This window comes from Erithacus rubecula, assembly GCF_903797595.1.
Source record: "Erithacus rubecula genome assembly, chromosome: 2".
Lineage (NCBI taxonomy): Eukaryota > Metazoa > Chordata > Aves > Passeriformes > Muscicapidae > Erithacus > Erithacus rubecula.
Window position 1 is genome coordinate 2,962,910 of NC_136685.1, and position 19,605 is coordinate 2,982,514.

The following is a 19,605-nucleotide window of genomic DNA, read 5'->3' on the forward strand; positions in this document are numbered from 1 at the left end:
ACAAAATGCCACCTTCACCCCGGGTTTTCCACCCTGGACAGAATTCCTAGGTGGGTGTGAAGCTGCAGGGTGGACCCAAAATCCAAAGGCAGTTGGGATTTCAGCAGATTTAAGGGAGCATCAACTCTGCCTCTCCCTGTTACACTAGTGCATCAAAAATATTATACCAGTCATATTTTTATTTACAAGCCCAAAAGAGGAGAAGAAGAAGGAGCAGGATAATCCTGATGGCAGAAGGAAACTGAGATCTTTATTTGTGCAGCCATAAGAATCTCAGTGGCATAATGTGAATTCCTGCTGCCCTGAGCAATGCTGGGGAAGGCTGCAATGTTCACTTGGCTGGAGAGCAGCAGTGCAAGGGGATTTTGGTGGGATATCTCTGGAAAATTGGGTGGATGCTAATTAGGAAATGAAGAAAATCTCATGCTGCTGCCTCAGCTCCAGAAATTGTTGTGTAGATGACACAGAAATTAAATATAATCCAAAGGAACTCTGGCAGCACTTAATAGAACCATGTGATTGCTAAGAACAGAAAAGCCCTCTAAGATCTCTGAGTCCAACCATTCCCCCAAAACTGCCAAAGCCACCACTGAACCCTGTCCCAAAACTCCACACTCACTCAGCTTTCAAACCCCTCCAGGGGTGGGGATGCCACCACTGTCCTGGGCAGCTGTGCCAGGGCTGGATAATCCCTTGGATCCTCCTTTCCTCTAAAAAAGTTGCGACTACGGGGTCTGGGAGAGGCTGAGTTCCAGCCCAGTGTCCAAAATTCAGGGAATTCAACCATTTGCAAATCTAGGTGAAGAGAGGAATGTTCCCAGAAATTCCCATCTGTCCCTTGCTGGAGGACACTACCAACTTCAGATCACAAATACACCCTGTACCAGGGAGTTTCTTTCTTTTTGGAAAAGACCAGACATTTTTTCACTTAATTTTTTCCCCCTAAGTTTTCCTTTTAAAACCTGTTAATGTTTTGTGGGTTTTTTTGACTGTCATCTTGTCCAAGGTCAAACCACCCTCCTGCATTACCACTCAGTCCCACCAGCCCTGCCTGCACATGAAACCCTGCTTGTCCTTTGATCATGCGAGTGCATTTCACTTGGATTTGGGCTTGGAACTTCAGTGCTTGAAATCTTTTGGTGCATGAAAAACTATTTTGTCTTCGTGGCTTTACTTTTATGCGAAATTCACCTCTTTTCTTTCCTCTCGGGAATAACTGGATTAATTTATCAGTGCAGAAATGGGAGACGATTTTTTCAGCTCAGAAGGAACTCGGACACAAAAATCTGTTGGGACACAGCATCTGCCACGCAGGGATGGAGGATTTGGGTTAGGTTGGCTTGGGTTTTTTTTGCATCACCACATCCCAGAAGGAACTTAGACACAAAACTCTGTGCGGACACAGCATCTGCCACCCAGGGGTGGAGGATTTGGGACTTAGAAAGAAGAAACTTAGACACAAAAGGAAGGAACTTAGACACAAAACTCTCTGCGGACACTGCATCTGCCACCCAGGGGTGGAAGATTTGGGTAGGGATTGACTTGATTTTTTTGCATTACCACATCCCAGAAGGAACTTAGACACAAAACTCTGTGCGGACACTGCATCTGCCACCCAGGGGTGGAGGATTTGGGTTGGGATCGGCTTGTTTTTTTTGCATTACCACATGCAAGCTCGGCGCGGCATCTCCCCGCGGCCGGAGCGCGATGCTCGGGGAGCGCAGGGGCATCGCCCCGGGGTCCGGCTCTGCAGCCCTGCCCTTCCCGGCTCCGGCGGGGCTGCCCGGGGCGCTGACCCCAGCGCCGGGGAGTCTGGAGCGGAGCCGGCGGCCGCCGCTCGCCGCCGTCAGCCCACACCTCATCAATAGGGGCTGACAGCCCCGGCCCCGCCGCCCCGACGGCACCGCGGCCGGCACGGCACGGCTTGGCACGGGCTGCGAGCGGGGACACCCCCGAGCGGGGCTGCGGGCAGCGCCGTCCATCCAGCCCGGATGGGTTTGGGGAGAGAAGAGGGGTGCAGGGAGCCCCGCAGGGATGGCGGCGTTCCCATAGGAAAAGCCCCGTGGGGATGGGGTAGACGCAGCATCACGGGTTGAGGGGGATGGAAAGGGGGGTGCAGGGGTGGAGGGGACCCCACAGGGAGTGGTGCAGGTCAATAGGAAGGTAAGATACGTTGGTGAGAGAGATACAGACACGTGGGTAAATGTATGGGTAAATAAATCGATGTTCTGGCAAAGTAGAGTGGCACAAAAAAGCAAATAAGGCATAGGAGTGAACGGGGAGTTACAGAGATGTAGGGATAGAGGGATATAGGGATATAGGATTATAGGGATATAGGGATATAGGGATATAGGGATATAGCAATAGAGGGATAGAAGGATAGAGGGATAGAGGGATAGAGGGATAGAGGGATAGAGGGAAATAGGGATATAGGGACTGAGGGATTGAGGGATAGAGGCATAGAGGCATAGACGGATATAGGGACATAGAGACATAGGGATATAGGGATATAGGAATATAGGGACATAGAGACTGAGGGATATAGGGATATAGGAATATATGGTTATAGGGATATAGGGATAGATGATGGCTAAATGGATATATGGATAGATGATGGTTAAATGGATATATGGATGGATATGGATAAATGGGTATATGGATAAATGGAGACACGGATAGATGTTGGTTAAATGGATAAATGGATAGATATGGATAAATGGATACATGTATTGATGACGGGTGGTGATACCGACGGAGGTTCCTCATCCCCAGGGCTCCAGCCCAGGCATCTCCAGGCAGAGCAGCCTTCCCCGCCTGATGCACGAGGCTTTTCCAGCCTCTCCCAGCATGGCAAGGGGCTTTCCACCAGCGCTCAGTCCCCGACAGCCGGGATGTCACAGCAGGCGTGCTCCCCACGGGTGGTTTCACTGTCACTGCGCCCAGGGGCGGTGACAATGACGGCAGCAGAGCCACATGTGCGCGGGGCGCTGCGAGCCCGGCGCTGGTGACGCGCCCCTTCATCCCCAGCGGGTCCCACCGCAGGTGATGCTCGCCCACTGTCCCCGTGCTGGTGGCCCCGGGGATCTCCCATCCACGGGTGACATGTGGCCACAAATGCCGCGCAGACATCGGTCACACCGCGGTGGCACAGCCCCTGTCCCCCCCTGAACCGAGCTTTCAGGTCTCCGCAGCAATCCAGAGACCCCCAGAGCGGGAAATTCAGAGCCCTGATGTTTCAGGCTCAAAAGATTTTGGCAGCGAAGCTGACAGGAATGCAGCGCATTGATCCACGCTGTATTTTCAGCGTTCTCTGAGACACATCTGTCCCCTCCACGCACACAGTGGCACAGACACGCAGTGTATCACATGCCCCGTGCTTCCCGTTTCCTAAAAATCCCTGTTCTAGGTGGGTTTGGGGCTTTGCCTATCCCCGCATTTCCACGGCACCGAGCCTCACTTCTCAGCCTCTCCCCTCCTGCTGCATCAGAGCACGGATCGCTGCTGCACGCACCTCTACATCCCACTGATTTACCCCTGAGGAAGTCACTTGTACTTATTTCCATTTCGCGTAAAAAAAAAAAAAAAAATTAAAAAAATTACAAACCGGGAAAAGAAGGGAAAAAACAATAATGTAATATTTGCGGGTGGAGGGGGCGGTCAGAAAGGATTTATAAATGCCCCTGAGCTCTGCTGAGCCGTGATGCTCCTCGGCCACCCTTCTGCCAAGGGCAGTACCTGGCCTTTGGGGTGGCGGTGGAGGCGGGGGGTTGGTGGCATTTTAGGACCGCTGCCGTCCTATAAACAGATGTGACGTTTGCTTGGGAAAGTGTCTCCGAAAGGCGTGACCAGGGTTTTTGGTTAAGCCGGGGCGGGGGTGGCAGCACAGCAGGGTCCCCCCTGTGCGGCTGTGGGGGGGTGGCTGTCCCCCTGTCCCCAGGGTTCTCCACAGTGTCCCGTGGGTTTTCCTTGCGCTGGGGTGACCTGAGACGTGTCTGTGGGTACGGGACAGCAGGGGGGTCCCAGAACGGGGAGGAGGGTCCAGGATCTGTTCATCTCTCCCCCCACACAGCTCCAGCAGGGAGCTGGATTTCCAGCTCGGGATTTCCCCCCGTTTGCTGGATCAGGAGAGGCTGGAAGGCGCAGCACCCCCCGTCCATCCCCAGACCCCCAGACGGGTGGGGGGAGGCGATGCCGTCCCGAGACATCTCCTGGTTCGCAGGGAGCCTCTTCCCTCACTCCCAAACCACCCCGGGTCCCAAAAATTCGGGGGTGTAGCCGTGCCGTGCCCTCAGCTTGAGACCCCATTCCCCTCCTCAGCTGCACCGGCTGCTCTAAAACAAGCCTAGAGGTACCCACAGACAGATACCTATAGACAGATATCTATAGATAGACACCTATAGGTAGGTTCCTATAGCTGATCCATACCGCCCGCAGATGTCACCCAGCCCAAGGTACCGAAATTTTGGAGCCCATTTCTCCTCTCTCTGCTGTCCCGCGGTGGCCCATCCCCTCCCACAGCCTGCAACTCTCAGATTCCCCCCAGCCCCCTCCTCCAGACCCTTCCCGGCTGCAGCCAAAGCAAGGAATAAATTTAAAAAATTAACGTAATACTAATAAAAACGCCAAATACTCCCAAATGGCCAATATGCCGCTGCCGCCGGCTGAATTTATTCCTTTTGCTCTGCTAAAACCACATTTTCCCCGCTGATTTTTTCCCTCTATTTTAAACCATTTCTCTTCATGTTTCATGTTTTTTTTTTTTTAATTCAAATTTTAGCACAGATATAAATTTAAATTAACTTTCTCCTCTCTTCCTCTTTTCTCCCTCCCCCACCACCCAACAATTCCTAAAGTGGTTTTGAGCTGGTTTTTGTTGTTGTTGTTGATTTTTTTTTTTTAGGGGGGGAAAGGTTTGGGTTTTTTGGGTTTTTTTTTTCCATGCATCAACACCCGGAGCTTTAACTCTAAAACCACCGCAGAACTAAGTTCTACACAGAGAGGGGGGAAAAGAGCAAAACAAAACACCCTAAGAAACAGGCATCGTTTCTATTATTTTTTCTTGCTTGGGGCAGAACTGGAGGCTGAAAAGGAGAGGGGCAAGGCCAAAATTTTATTCCCCTGGGGTAATTTCACATAGATTTCGTTAATCGCAAGAAAAAAAAAAAAAATAAAAAACGAACAAAAAACTCCACCGGTGCAGAACAAAGTTTTGTGTTTGGTTTGGGGCTTTTTTTGGTCGCTGCGGTTTTCTGTGTCCCATCTGCTTTTTCGGGAGGAATTGTGTCCTAAATCCATCACCTCCTGCATTTTTGGGATGCGCGCTCCCGGCTCCGATAATTCCCCGCACAGAGAGGCTGGACCCGGCCACACTCCCGCCAAACAACCCACGGGAATTGCTTTTTTACCTTTTTTTTTTCCTGGAAGTAGCAAAACCAAAGGTTCTTGAAATCTTCTCTGCTCCTGGTATTGCTGCTTGGGCAGGTTTAAATTGTTTTATGTTTTGTTTTGTCTTTTTTTTTTTTTTTTTTTTTTTTTTTTTTTTTTTTTTTTAATGAAAGGACTGCTTTTTTTGTAGGAATTCAACGAATCTTTAGCAAATTGCTGCTTTGGGAGAGAAAAACGTCAGGAATTTTGTAAAGGAAGGAAAGATGAGTGTCCCGAACCCGGCACATCTGGATAGGCAGCTGCTTTGGAGAAGGGATATAAAAAGAGACATCGATATATTTAATTCTCCTTTCTTTCCCTGTGTGCTGCTAGTCCCGTGTCCATCAGCATATTTTTATATATACATGTATTCATACATATTTTTAAATATACGTATTTATCTGTTTAGATATTATATATTAATTATTAAGCATTATCGTTTCTATGTTATATATCTATTTTTTTAATATTTAATAATTTACATATATACAAAACCAATACCACGGGGCTCTATAAATTATAAACAATAAATTATTTCGGTATGACAGTACATCTATGTTTGCACATAACAGACATTCCTGTGAATTATAACATACATTAAGTCCCGTCTATAGTTATTTTTTGTATAGATTCGTATAAAATTACACCTTTTATTAATTACATATTTTTCCCCGTGTGCTGAAAGCACAAATACTCACAGGGACACCGTTCCTGATGTTTATTTGTTATGTATTTCTGTGCCTGTTATTTTATTTCTATACGGGGCTATAATTATTTTCTTCCCGATATTTGGGGTTATCTCCAAATGCGTTTTCCAATTTTTGGGGGTTTGGGGAGTCCCTGTGCCCCCTGGGTATTCCAGAATAATATGAGGACAGAGGATGAGGGGATGCCATATCCCCAGGGACTCATTCCCAACCCTGGGGCACCCCCAAAGTGCTCTCCTCACCTCCATCCCCCTTCAATAAATCGCTTTTCCCATCCCCTCTTCCCCTCCCCGTCTCTTTCATACCGAGATTTGGAATTTAAATTCAATATTTAAATTTCCAAGCACCAAAATTCGCTGAAATCTCTCCCCCAGCCTTAGGGTAGGAACCTCAAATTTTCCGGGAAATTCTAGAGTGAGGGAAATATTAATGTTGTGAGAGTTATTCCCGGGAAACGCCGCAGTGGAACCCCCCGATGTCCAAGGTGAAGTGAGCCCCTGGGAGAGGGGGGGCTGTGGATGGGGGGCTGAACCCCCCATGGGATCGGGACCCCAGAGGGGTGCAGCACCCCCCCTGCACTTCATCATTGACCTTTAAACCCATCAGAGCATGGCGGGACAGAAAATGGGTGTCCAGCCTGGGGGGAGCACCCCCAATCTGGCTGGGACAGAGGGGAGACCCGCTGCCAGCTCCTCACTCTGTAATTTGGGATCACCATTTGCGGCACGGAAAAATCTCTCCTGTGCAACATCGCCAGCGAAAGGGGTTGATTCCAACGGGGTTGGGGGACTGGGGGGTGTCTGTATCTCTCAGAAAATTCCCCTGATTTTTTTCTGGGAGCCGGGAACAGCCATCCCTGGGCTGCCCAGCTGATGGGGCCATGCCCGCGGGGTTGGTTTGACTTTATTATTTGATTTTATTTTATTTTACTCCTTTTTGTATTTTTTTTTTCCTCTTCTCCACAGCCATGAAACCTGGCGCCCGGCTGATGGTGCAACAGATACCGGCCACCCCTTTCACCCCCCTTCCCTCCCATCGCCGCCCACTTCCACGTGATGTGGGCAAACCAGTCAGCGAGTGGGACTGGCCATACTGGGGAGCCAGGAGGGGGGCAGCGCTGCCCCTAATCCCCCCCCAGGGAAGCAGGAGCCGGGCATCTCTGAGCCCTCTGCCTTCCCCACAGCGAGGGGGAGATTTCAGCCCCACGGGCTCGCCCCCCTCCACCCCGTGCCCCCCCAGCACTGAAGGTGGGTAGCGCTTCTCTGTCCCCTCGCTCCTCTTCCTCGCTGTCACGCCGGGACCCCAGCGAGCCCCTTCCTAGAGGCCTCCCCGAAAGCTTCCTCCTATTGTTTCCTCGGGCTTGAAAAGTGACTCGATTTTCCATTTTTTTTTTTTTTTTAATTTTTTATTATTGTTATTATTATCACCACTACTATTTGTAGGGCGAGAGGGGAACTCGCTGCTTGTTGCCTTGTTCCCTCTTTAGGGAATCCTGTGGAAAAGCTCCATCCTAGGCCGGTTACACACCAACCATTCCCCGGGGGTCGGGGGGACACAGATTTCCCCTAAAGCCCTTTATTCCCGGCTCGCTTCCATCCTTACCCCTTCCCAGCGCTGCCTCCGGCTTCTCTCCCCTTCCTCGGCCGCCTGCCCGTCTCCCGCTGTCCTCCCAGGGTATCAGCCCTTATCTGCTGGTTATCTCTGCTGCTGCTAAATTCAGCCCAGCGGAGGGGTTCAGCCGGGGGAATCTGTTGGTTAAACCTAAAGCAGTCCCAGCAGTTATCTCTCCGGCCATAATTCCCCCACCGCGCCCCGTCCAGCCTCTCTCCCGGTGTAAGGTTGGTTTGCACGGAATCCTACAATTCCAGAATGGTTTGGGTTGGAAAAGGCCTAAAAGCTCAGCCAGTTCCCACCCCCGTGCCGTGGGCACTGACACCTTCCACCAGACCAGGTTGTTCCAAGCCCCGTCCAAGAGGCTCTCTCCAGGATTTGCAGAGAAAACACCGTCCCAACTCATCCACCCCCTTCCCGGACCCTCCTTGGGAAGAGGGTTTCACCTTGATCCCTTTCCACGAGTGGGTTTTGGGCTCTGGCCATTGCAAGCCACCAGCAAGGCCTCGATGGCATCCCAAGGCCCAAACCCACCCAAAATTCCCCCAAATTCCACCAAATTCGAAACAAACCCAATACGAGGTAAAACACCCCTTTCCCCCAGTCTGTCCCACGACTCTGGGACATTCCTCCCCATCCAGACCTACAGCATTCCCAGTCCCCAGTGGGACACCCCACAGTCCTGACAGCTTCTCCCAGTTCCCCACACGGGAAAAAAATGGGGGAGAGGGATAAAAAACACCTGGGAGCGCTGCTTGGGGTCTGCTCCCCACTTCGGGCAGCACTAATGGGCTGCAGTGGGTAATGCTCCCCTCTTTCTCCTTGAAGCCCCTGGGTCACGCGTGGCCGGGTTTTAGGGGTGCGGGCACGCGTGGGGCAGGCGCGGGGTGGGAGGGTCGAGCCATCCTTCCTCCTTTCCCTCTTTCCTCCCTACTTTTCCCTAATTTAACTACCCCCCACCCCAGCCCTCCCCAGCCGCCCACATCAAACGCCGGCCCCGGGGGCCATTAACAACTTAAAGCACCGATCGTACCTGCGGGACAAAGGTTTTTGCTCCGGGCCAGAGGAGAGAGCATCGCTGTCTCTCACCTTCCCGGCTGTGTCCGCCCTCCTTTCACCTCCCCCTCTTCTCTAACCTCCTTATCTCCCCGCCCGGGGGGGTCCCGGCCCGGCCGCCGCCGCATCCCGCATCCCGCATCCCGGCAGCATCTCCCCCTGATCCCCGGGGGTGTTGGAAGGGGCGGGCGGGGGGGGGGAGGGAGGAGGAGACTGACCGAGGGTTTTAAACAGCCCAGCCTCATGGTGGAGGGCGGGGGGGGGGGGCGGGAGGTGATGGATGGAGCCCGATGGGAGCAGCTAAATCCAGGCGGGAGCTAAATTTCCCCTCCGGAGGGACCTGGACTTGTTGCTTGGGGTCTGGAAGAGGCGGCGGGACCTGCTGAAGGTGGGGAAGGTGGGAGGTGGGGAAACGTCTCGGGGAGGGGGGGGGGGGGGTCGGAGAGGAAAATCGCATCGCCGGTGGTGTTTTGGTTTTGGCTGGAAGGCTGCGCCCACGCGAGACCGCCGAAGGGGGAAAAGTGGAGCCGAGGGTTTTCCAGGCGCTCCCCATCGCTCCGGACCGCGGCTGGGCTTTGGGGAGGCCCAAGAGATGTACCAGAGCTTAGCCATGGCAGCCAACCCCGGCCCTCCGGCTTACGAGGGGGCAGGTGGCTTCATGCACAGCGCGGCCGCAGCGTCCCCCGTCTATGTGCCCACCACGAGGGTCACCTCCATGCTCCCCAGCCTGCCCTACCTGCAGAGCAGCGCCTCTTCCCAGCAAGGCAGCCCCGTCTCCAGCCACTCCATCTGGACTCAGCCCGCAGCCGAAAGCGCCGCTTACAACCCCGGATCTTCCCACCCGCCCGTGTCACCCCGGTTCTCCTTCTCCACCAGCACCCCCATCCCGGCCACCTCTTCCCGGGAAGCGGCGGCGGCTTACAGCAGCTCCTTGAACCTTTCTGCCAACGGGAGGGAGCAGTACGGCAGGGGCTTCGGCGGCTCCTATTCCAGCCCCTACCCGGCCTACATGAGCCCCGAAATGGCCACGAGCTGGACTTCCTCGCCCTTCGACAGCCCCATGCTGCACAACCTGCAGAGCCGAGGGACGCCCGCGGCCGCCCGCCACGCCAACATCGGTGAGCACACGGCCGGGAGTGGGAGGGAAGGGTTCACCCGCTACCCCCCAGATTTGGGGGGCGCGCACCCCTCTAGTAGGTGCGAAGGGCAGGAGGGAGGAATTTGGAGTATTGGGGTTGGCGCTGTCTGAGCTGGAAAACACCGGGGTCCTTATTCTTACTAATTCTGCAAAATCACCGTTCCACAACGTCCGCAAAGGCCGCGGTTTCCAAAAAGTAAATGAAATTTAGGAGAGGCGAGGAATGATGAGCAGAGCTCGGGAGAGAGGGCCCGATGGCTCCTCAAATAGCTCAGAGGGGATTTAGGGAATCTGGTGGGGATGTAGGACCACGATGCCCCATGGACACGGAGCCCCTTCCTGAGCTGGCTTTAGGTGTAAAACTGCGAGAATTAAGAAATCAAAGTTAGGTCCATGAATTCCGAATCGTCCCTTCGGGCTGTTTTACGTTCTTGTCTTTTAAAGAAATTTTTGGAGAGGTCAGTTGGGCAAAAAAAAAAAGGGAGGACAGAGAGAAATTTAGAGCTGAGGTGGGAGAGATGATGGAGAAGGATTAAAAGAAATGTGCCCACATTTATAATGGTGCTTTTTGGGGAACTCAGGCACATCTGAACAACTCAAACCTGGTATTTCAGAATCTCCTTATCCCAAAAAACGTCACCCTGATCTCTTGTGCCGAGCCCGATCTCGGAGCCTTTCATTTCATTAAATTCCTCTGGTTCCTACAATGAATAATTCGTCCAAACGGCTTCAAATACTGCTTTTATATTTCGTGGGGTGGAAGAGGGATAAAAGGGGAGAGAAATGCAGGCACATCTTTGCATCGCGGTTTCATAAACCCTCTTTTCCTTCTCGCCTCCTCTGCATGAAGGTATTTGTGTCGGCTTTGGGGTTAACAAAGAAAACACTTCAAATTTGTCTGCAGATCTATTTTACGATTGTGTTCTCTGACCCGAATTTTAGAAGGTGATTTTTACATCGTTTCCAGAAGGATTTGTGTTGTCTTTAGCATTATTTTAAGATGTTAAAAGAAGGAAAGTTGAGCGTTTGTGAAGGCTTGGCCTTGCCAACCTCTTGTGCTTTCCTTTAAGTGCTATAAAATTTCTCAAAACGAGAAACAGATTAAGGATAAAATTTTAGCCAATCAGATAATGCTTTTTGGGAAGCCATGAGAAGGTAGACCATAGAGGAAAAAATCAGGATGAATTAAACAACCAAATATTAATTGAATATTAGTAAACACATACGCATATTTGTATTTGACCATGGTGCCATCTCCTCCTTGGGAAAAAAAATTACCCCTTTGAGGTGGTTTCAGAAAGGCTCTTAATAATAAAAATAACCTAAACTCAAAATAATGCGAATGAAGAATTGCAGTTGCAGAAACACCCATCAGCTTTTAAAGTGTCAGGGGCTGAGCGTGGGGATTCGGGAGTTTTGAGCCTGGTAGTTCGTGCTGCAGCTCCGCATTTTGCCGGCAAAAAATGGGGATTTAAATAGCACCTCTGGGAAGAAGGAATGAGCTGATCCAGTCCAGAAGATGGTTTTTAATGAGGGAGGAAGGAGCAGGGACTCTTTTTCACGGCCAGGTCCTGACTCGGGTGCCGGATTCTCGGCAGCGCGGCCGAATCCGCGGGATTCATTAGCACGGGGATAATTACGCCTCTGCCTTGGATATGGAAAGCACTCGGATTTTAAAACAAAAGTGCTTGGGTTTTAGTTTAAAACAAACATTTAAAATTACATTAACTGCCCGAGAGCTGGTGAGTTTGAAATGGATTTTTGGAAGGCAGCTCCTGCGGGAAGTAATTTAAGGTCCAGACCTGCCCCGTTCCCTCTTCTCCCTGAGTCGGGACGCGGCCGCTGCCGGGTCCCTCCTTGAAGCCGAGCGATGCTTTGGACATCGAGGGGGCTGAGTGAAGGATGAGCAGAGAACGGGTTTTATTTTAATGATTTTAAGGGTAAAAAAAGTGAAGGCGCTGAAAGATGTAGTGGGGGAGACCCCGTCGTGCATTCTCCCATCATAGACCCATTTTAATCCCACATCCGAGCCTGGTCAGCGCCTGAGAAATCCCTGGCACGGTGGAGTTGACTTCTCTGCCTTTTCTTAAAACTAAAAGTAATTTTATTCTCTGCACAGAGAGGAATCTCAAGGTGCAATCCTTTCAAATCGAGTGGGTTTTGCAGCGCTCTCGTTTTCTTTTCCCAGACAAATAACCACCACCTTCGGGTAGTGCTAAATGCAGAGCAGCCCTAGGGTCATTAAAATTTTAATTATTACCATTTTCTAAAAATAAAGATCATGTATGGGCAGGTGTAGCTGAATATGTTGACACGAATTCAGAGTCTGTACAATTGCGCATGATTTTTTTCCCCGTTTTATATAAATATATCCCTGTAACAATAAAGCAACACACAGGGAAAAGAAGATTAGTGAAAATGTATTCGAAGAAAATAACACTAAAGCAAATATAAATCTTCTTGTTTTTCCCTAAACTGAGGAATTTTGGCTTGGGTTAAACCGTGGTATAAAGCAATGGGAAGGATGGGTAAAATGCACGGCCCGTTTGAAAAACTTTCCCCGGTGTGAGTTCAAAATGCCAAATTTGGGCTTTTCAGGGTAAGTTTGGTGACTGATTTCATTACCCTGAAGAGCAGGATCAGACCCTGCGGTCGAGGCAGTGAACTTGCCCCAGGCATTGCCTGGGATGGAGTTACTGTGAATTCCCGACTTAATGAGGCATGAAAAGGACCAGCTGCAGAATCCCCCCTCAAAAGACTTCCCCGCCAGCACCAAAAATCTCTTGAAATCGCTCCCAAAATTACTCTGGATGTGCAGATTGGCTCTGGCCCGTTCCCCAGGCAGAGGGGAGCGGGGATGGAGGGCGCACGGGGGTCCCAGCGCATCCATCCCGCAGCCCCTCGCTGCCTCCTGGATATTTCCAGGCTGGGCGAAGAGGGGCAGACCCCAGATTGCCACCCCCGTTCCCTTTTATTTTGTTCGCAGTGGGGATTTTACTTTCGCTGTGCCATCGCGGAGGTTGCTGTGGCTGGGGATAAATCGTGGGCATTCCTGGTGGGTGCTTTTTGGGTTGTTGGTATTTTTTTTTTTTTTTTTTGGCTAAATCGAAGTCAGGGCTCCTCAAACAGGCGCTGCTGGAACACAGCAACAGCATCTGGGAAGATCAAAGCCTGGAGCAGACACTGGGTTGGAAAATGTCCTTTCTGCTGCTGGTGGGGGAGAGATTGGGAACCAGATCTTAAGCTTTCCCACAGGGATGCTAAGAGATCTGCCCTGTCGCAACCCGGGGCTGACATTTCTAGTGATTCATTGGCATTTGTTACAACCCTCTGCCCTACAAGCAGCCCCTGACCTTCCCCACGCACCAAAGGACAAGGTGGCCGGTCCCTGCGGGGTGGCAGGCGACGAGGGGGGCCCAGCATTGTCCTGTCCTGATCCTGGAGGGATGGGACCATTGGACAGAGGGATGCGAGTGTAGGATGGCAGAAAAGGCTGCGGGACAGCGGGAAGGGACTGCAGGGCAGCAGGAAAGGGCTGTGGGACACTGGGAAGGGGCTGTAGGACATTGGGATGAGGATATTGGACACCGGGATGAGGCTGTAGGATATCGGGATAGGGCTGCAGGACATTGGGATGGGGATTTGGATACCGGGAAGGGGTTGTAGGATATCGGGATGGGGCTGTAAGATATCGGGAAGGGGCTGAAGGACATCGGGATGGGGCTGTAGACACTGGGATGGAGGTTTGGACACCGGGAAGGGGCTGTAGGATATCGGGATGGGTCTGCAGACATTGGGAAGGGGCTATAGGATATCGGGATGGGTCTGCAGACATTGGGAAGGGGCTGTAGGATATTGGGATGCGCTGTAGGATATCGGGATGGGTCTGCAGACATTGGGAAGGGGCTGTAGGATATCGGGATGGGTCCATAGACATTGGGAAGGGGCTGTAGGATATTGGGATGCGCTGTAGGATATCGGGATGGGTCTGCAGACATTGGGAAGGGGCTGTAGGATATCGGGATGCGCTGTAGGATATCGGGATGGGTCCGTAGACATTGGAAAGGGGCTGTAGGATATTGGGATGCGCTGTAGGATACAGGGATGGGTCTGCAGACATTGGGAAGGGGCTGTAGGACGTGTCCGCATTTTCCTCCATCCCCGTTTCGCAAGCGGCCGCATTTCTCACCTCAGCCCCGCGGGGCTCGCCCAGGGCTTTGTTCCCCCCTCCGGGTTTGAATCCACCTTCTGCTCTCCCTCCTAATTTAATTGTCACCCGTCAGTCTGGGATTCGGGATGAAACTCACAGAACCAGGGTTTCTAATCTCTGAGCAAGATCAAACCTGAACACACAAGTGTTTATTCCCCCCCCTCCAAGCCCCCGAGCAGTAGAATTTAAATTGCAAATAAATCAGTGATAATAATAAAAATAACACCATCACGGGCACTCTGTCACCCCTATTAATAATTCAATTTCTTACTTTAAAATGTCACTGTATTACCAAGCACAATTTATGTCGCACAGAACAGCCATGGAGTAGCATATAATAGAAATGTTCAGAAATTTTTGTAGAGCAGTAAAATTTAAGGCAGTGGGTGGTGGTGCTTAATCTAAGATTTTATTAAACCAGCATTAATTATTTTTCACCCATCCATGTGCATTTCTTCATCCCTGTAACAATAACAGCAATTTTTTTTAAGAGACAGATTGTATTTTGCTCTCTACATATTTTTGCCAGAAATTTTAAGGGAAAGAGGCAAAATTCTTGGAAACAGATGAGGATTTATCAGGCAGAGTATTCCAAAGGAAACCAGGCCCAATCCTGACACCTCTGTGCTCTTCTGGTGCTGGGAAAACCTTGGCTTGTCTGGCAGAAAGGGGCTCCCCAAAACTCCAAATGCAAAGGGGTATTTTGTATGGGCAAACCACTTCACTCTGAAAATTTAAGGATGTATGGAAAAAAACACCAACAAAGCACCAATCAGCAAATAAAATTCCAAACTGGGTGAAAAAGTGGCATTTTATGTGTCTGAAGGTTGGCAGCTTGTTCTTTCTGGGGGAGGATATTTGCAGGGGCTATCAAAAAAAAGTGCAATTTTAAGGAAAATCCAATTTTAAAGAATGGATTGTGTTGTCCCAAAACATTCAGAAGCTTTATTTCTCATCAGCTCAGGGCTCTGGGCTGAAATTTTTGCTCCTTGAGCCCTGCAGAGCTTTGTAAGAAGAAAAGAAGTAATGCAAATTTATATATCAACTTTGAGAGGTTTTATTCCTGAATCTGCACACCAGCCCAGTTGTGCTTCCCTCTCTTCAATTTCCTTATTGAAAAGGAGGTGCAGAAATGGGATTTTCAGGGATCTCCCCTGCTCAGTGACACTCCTGGGGATTCACGGGGCAGAGTAAGTCGAAATCTTGGGTCCTTCAAGGCTTTTGCAACCCAACTATAAAAAACTTATCAAAGAGTTTGCTTCCCCTTTGGAGCTCATTGCTTCCTGCAAAACCAGGTGGGAATATACCTCAATCCATAGGTTTAGGAAAGAAAGTTTTGGTAATGCTGGGAGGGAAAGGCAGAAAAAATTTTTGCTGCACTGTTCGCGCATTTTGGATATGTGGGATCCCCAACGCGATTACGCTGCCCAAACCATTTGGTTGTAGTAGCCAGGCTGGGTTGTTAGAGCTCTGAGTTGCTCTGGAGTGGGGAATGTGTGTAATTATGCCTGCAGGATTGCAGAAAGGGAGATGGGAATATCTGGAAATGCCAAATATTCACCTTGTCGGCGGGTCGGAATCCGCGCTGCCGTCTGGCAGGAAGGTGTAAATTTGCCTTTGGTGTGCGAGTGTGAAACGCTGCTTCAATAACCAGGGAAATAGGTGAGAATTTGCTCTGACCTCACAAATTAACCCAAATTATAGAAGCAAATTTCATTATAAGGTCAGATTGAGGGTTTTTTGTTGTGTTTTTTATTTTTTTTAAGAAAAACTGGTCTTTCTCCTTCACGAGGCAGAACTCTTGCAGCTGTCTACGATCACATCCCACATTATGGCAAAATATGAAAACCTCTCCTGCCTTTCCAAGTTTTCCCCACATCATCGGTCACGGTGACCGAGCCTGAGCTGTAAATACATCTGTAATGACAAATTAAACCCAATTATCCTCCAGGCCTGAGCACTGAGGGCTTTCCACACACGGCTGCTTGCACTTGTGTGACAGCTCTTGAAAATAATTCCAGCGCCGTTGGCACGAGTGGCATTAAAAACTGTTTTGAAAACGCCTGTGTTTTCAAACCTGCTCCAAAAATGTTGGGTTTTTTTCCATTTTTTTTCCCTTTTTTTCCCCTTCTTTCCCCCATTTTTTTTCTTTTTTTCCAGAAGCTCCTTGCTGCATTCCCTACGCTCGTGCACCTTTTTAAACGCTCGCCGTGCTCGGCGGCGATTTCTTTTTCAATATGATAAGCTCGGGCTGGATTTTCTCACCCCCCAAAAAAAGAACTGGCGGGTGCTGGATCTGCTCCAAAAAGAAGAGCCAGGCAGAAATTTTCCAAGTTGGATGCAGATCTGACCCTGCCATCAGTGCTGAAATGTTTCAGCTTCGGGGTTTTGGCAAGACCTGGATTTTAAAGCCAAATTTGGGGCAGCGTCAACTGGAAGAGAAAATAATTTTTTCTTTTCCAAGAAGTGCCCAATGATTAATTTTTTTTTTCAATTATTTGCTGGCACAGAGGGGTTTTTTGCTTAATGAGATGGATTCTACCTAATTGTAGAATTAGGAGGAGCAAGTGGGGTATTTCCAATGTCTTTTTGCTTTCTCTATCTTTCTAAAGCCAAACCTGCTCAGGTTTTTAGGATCAGCCATCCTCTAAAAAACAGATTCTGTATGGACTATGACAAATTAAAAAACAACCTCAAAAATACCCACATTCCTTGCTCAGAGCTGAAGCCATCCCTGATTTAAGTTTCCTGGGAGCTGGTGCAGGATCAGGCCCATGCAAATAGATTCCAGAGGGAAGAAACTCAGCCCACTGCAAATTACATGGGAATTTACATGTGTTCTCAGGGAGGTGAAACCCCAAAATCCAGTGGGACCTTCTTTTTTTTTTTTTTTTTTCCCTGAGAAGTGGCCACTTTGTTTATATCCTGCAGCATGAAGCAATTAATGATTTTTTATAATTATTTTAGTCACCCCTAAAGCTTGTGAGACCCTTACTGGAGCCAGCTGGGCTCGAACCGCTCACACCAGCCTTGGGAGAGACTCAGAAATTAATTTAGTTTATGAAAGGGGAAAAGAAATAACTCCTGGAAAGCCAAAATTTACTAATTTTTGCAGCAGAGGTGGGGTGAGGGCAGCCACATGAGGGATCCTGTAGGGTTGATCTCCTGTCTCCACCAGGGACTGGTACTGGATTGCTTCTGAATCCGGGATAACAAATTCACTGCCTGGAAATGCTTCCTCCTAATCCCTGGGAATTAAGTTGGTGTCTGCCTGGGGAGCATTTCAGGAGAGGTCCCGTGGAGGGATGCTGCTCCCTGCTCCTGCTCTCCTTCCCAGAGCTCAGCCCTTTTCCGCTTCCAGCACGGGGGATTTACAGGCAGCTGGGATGGGGCTGGGTTCCCACTGCCATCAGACTCCCCTAAAAGGTTTAAAACCCAAATTTAGGGGCAGAGATGAAGCAGGGAGGGAGAAGGAGAACACACCAGTCCCTCCAAGAACAACTTTGCAAATTCTTCCTGTTTTTTCCTCATGGAGCTCCCTGTGTCTATAATATTTAAGCAAATTCCAGGCTGCCCTCTGACCTCAAGGGCCTCCTTAGGCTCTGCAAACATCTCCAGACAGTTCAGGAGAAATCTCCCTCTTGCTGGATTCCCAGCTACCCACCCTGGCTGTTGCCAGCCCCTTGTGCTTTGCTGCACCTCAATTTTCCTTCAAGTTCCAGCTTCTGGAGTCCTGTTATCTTCTGTCAGGCTCTGCTCTTTCAGAAATTGAAAGAACAGTTTTCCTGGACAAGGGAGAGGCTGGAAAACCCTGATTCCTTCATGCTGAAATCCTAGACGAGGCAAAAAAAGAAGAGAAAAATGTAATATTTATTATTTAAACTCCTATGAGTTCCCAAGCCAGACTCTTGAATTTGCAAGCCAGGGAGCCACCATTATTCAACATCCAGGGCTCTCAGTGCTGGAGCTGTAAAAAAAAAAAATCAGCGAGGCCCTGAGCCCCAGACATCAGGACTCCTCCAAATGACGTGTGGTCCCAGATGTCTGAGATTATTTTGGGATGGGAGTGCTGGCCCCAGGGGCTGCCTGCCCGGGGGACTGGCTGCTGGGAAGGACTCTGGGTTGGGACATGCCTGGCTGGTGTGGAGCATGAGAGGGGCAGCTGCTTTGGGGAGGGGAGAGCTGGGCTGGGATGATGCTCTGCATCCTGGGCATGACTTTTCCCATGTTTCATTACTTCCCTGGGACACATGAGTGACGCTGTAATTTATCCTGCCCCTCTGGACAGGAAGATCTGGAATTGAGGGTGTTTTCACTTCCCAAAATAAGTAGGACCACAAGCAGGAGGGTGAAATCCGCATCACATCCCCTTCCCTTTGCCCTGAGCCAGGGAAGGGTCTCTTCCCTGCTCTCCCCTAGCACTTCTCTTCCCAAACCCACATCCCAGTCAGGCTCTGCCACCTCCCTCCACACAAATCAATAACAACGGGTGAGCAGGTTAATTTTAATCACAGAATAAACGCCGCGGTCTCAAAGTTCACCCAACTTCAGCCGCGTTTCCAAACGAGCGCACGGCGCCAAGAAACTTTCATTGATTCCTCTGGGGCAGGTGTGGGAGTTTGAACCTGTCCCCAGGCTGATCTTGATTCCAGGCCTACTCAATTTTCCTCCTTATCTCGACTTTCGCCTATCTTATAATGCCTGTTATTTTAGATAAAAAGTCCAATCAATTGAGTTAGAAAAACTGCAAGTTATATGTGGCCCTGATAAGTTCGGTACCTGCCGTTTTATTGGGCTGAGATGTGACCTTTGCAGATGCTTTATCATCCCCTCCTCCCCTCCTGCTCGGGGGCTGAGTTGACTTAACGTGCAGAATAACTAATAAAAGAGGAAAAGAGAAGGGCCAGGGGTTAGACAAACTCACTGTCCCCTCTAACGTGATGAGCTGTAGCAAACACCTTTTTGTTTGTCCCTGGCTGGAGTCCTGCTGGGAGGCTGGGATCTGGCCTGGCTTGTGCTGGTGTGGCTCCTCTGAGTGGGATTTATCAGTGGAGCAGCTCTGAGTTGCAGGCAGAGCTGGTGTTTAAATTGGTGAAATTAGAACAAAAGTGTGACAGGGGTTTGGATATGTCAGTATTGATCAGTGGTGTACTCAGGGAGGGATTGGATAAGTGGAACAGTCCTACATATTCCATATATTCCTACCCATGGTATAGACATTTTATATTTATAAAGTGAGGGGTTCTATATATCTTATGTTTTTTTTACACATGAGTTTTCAAAAATATGTATGTATATGCATTTGTGCACATATATATAAATATATATGCACACACCACTCTAGACAGCTAAGTTCTATATGGCACAGAATAATAATAATTTTAATAGCAAAACCAGAAAGAATTGATTGGAGATGACTTTTACCTTGCTACAATGGCATTCTCAAGATCATCCCTGCC

At 49.7% G+C, this 19,605-nt stretch overlaps 2 protein-coding genes and 1 long non-coding RNA gene across 5 annotated transcripts in view; 2 read left to right on the plus strand and 1 right to left on the minus strand.

Moving 5' to 3' along the window:
- LOC306798267 (gallinacin-9) overlaps positions 1–19,605 on the plus strand; it is a gene marked incomplete at its 3' end in the record, with an annotated part of 229,457 nt that overhangs the window by 91,781 nt on the left and 118,071 nt on the right. The gene's annotated exons all lie outside the window — the stretch shown is intronic.
- Positions 5,537–8,897, minus strand: LOC306798272. The gene is made up of 3 exons (XR_013773313.1): positions 8,776–8,897; positions 7,734–7,892; positions 5,537–5,684 (listed from the first exon to the last, which is right to left on the minus strand). It is a non-coding gene; the product is annotated as an uncharacterized lncRNA (long non-coding RNA).
- Positions 9,067–19,605, plus strand: part of GATA4 (GATA binding protein 4) — a 29,033-nt gene continuing 18,494 nt past the window's right edge. For 2 of the 3 annotated variants that reach the window (XM_079298216.1, XM_079298217.1), the window contains exon 1: positions 9,218–9,916. In XM_079298216.1, the coding sequence (XP_079154342.1) occupies positions 9,391–9,916 (526 nt within the window). In that variant the 5' untranslated portion in view covers positions 9,218–9,390. Of the gene's footprint in view, positions 9,187–9,217; positions 9,917–19,605 lie in introns of those variants that run through there. The other variant, XM_079298218.1, reaches the window with a different exon arrangement.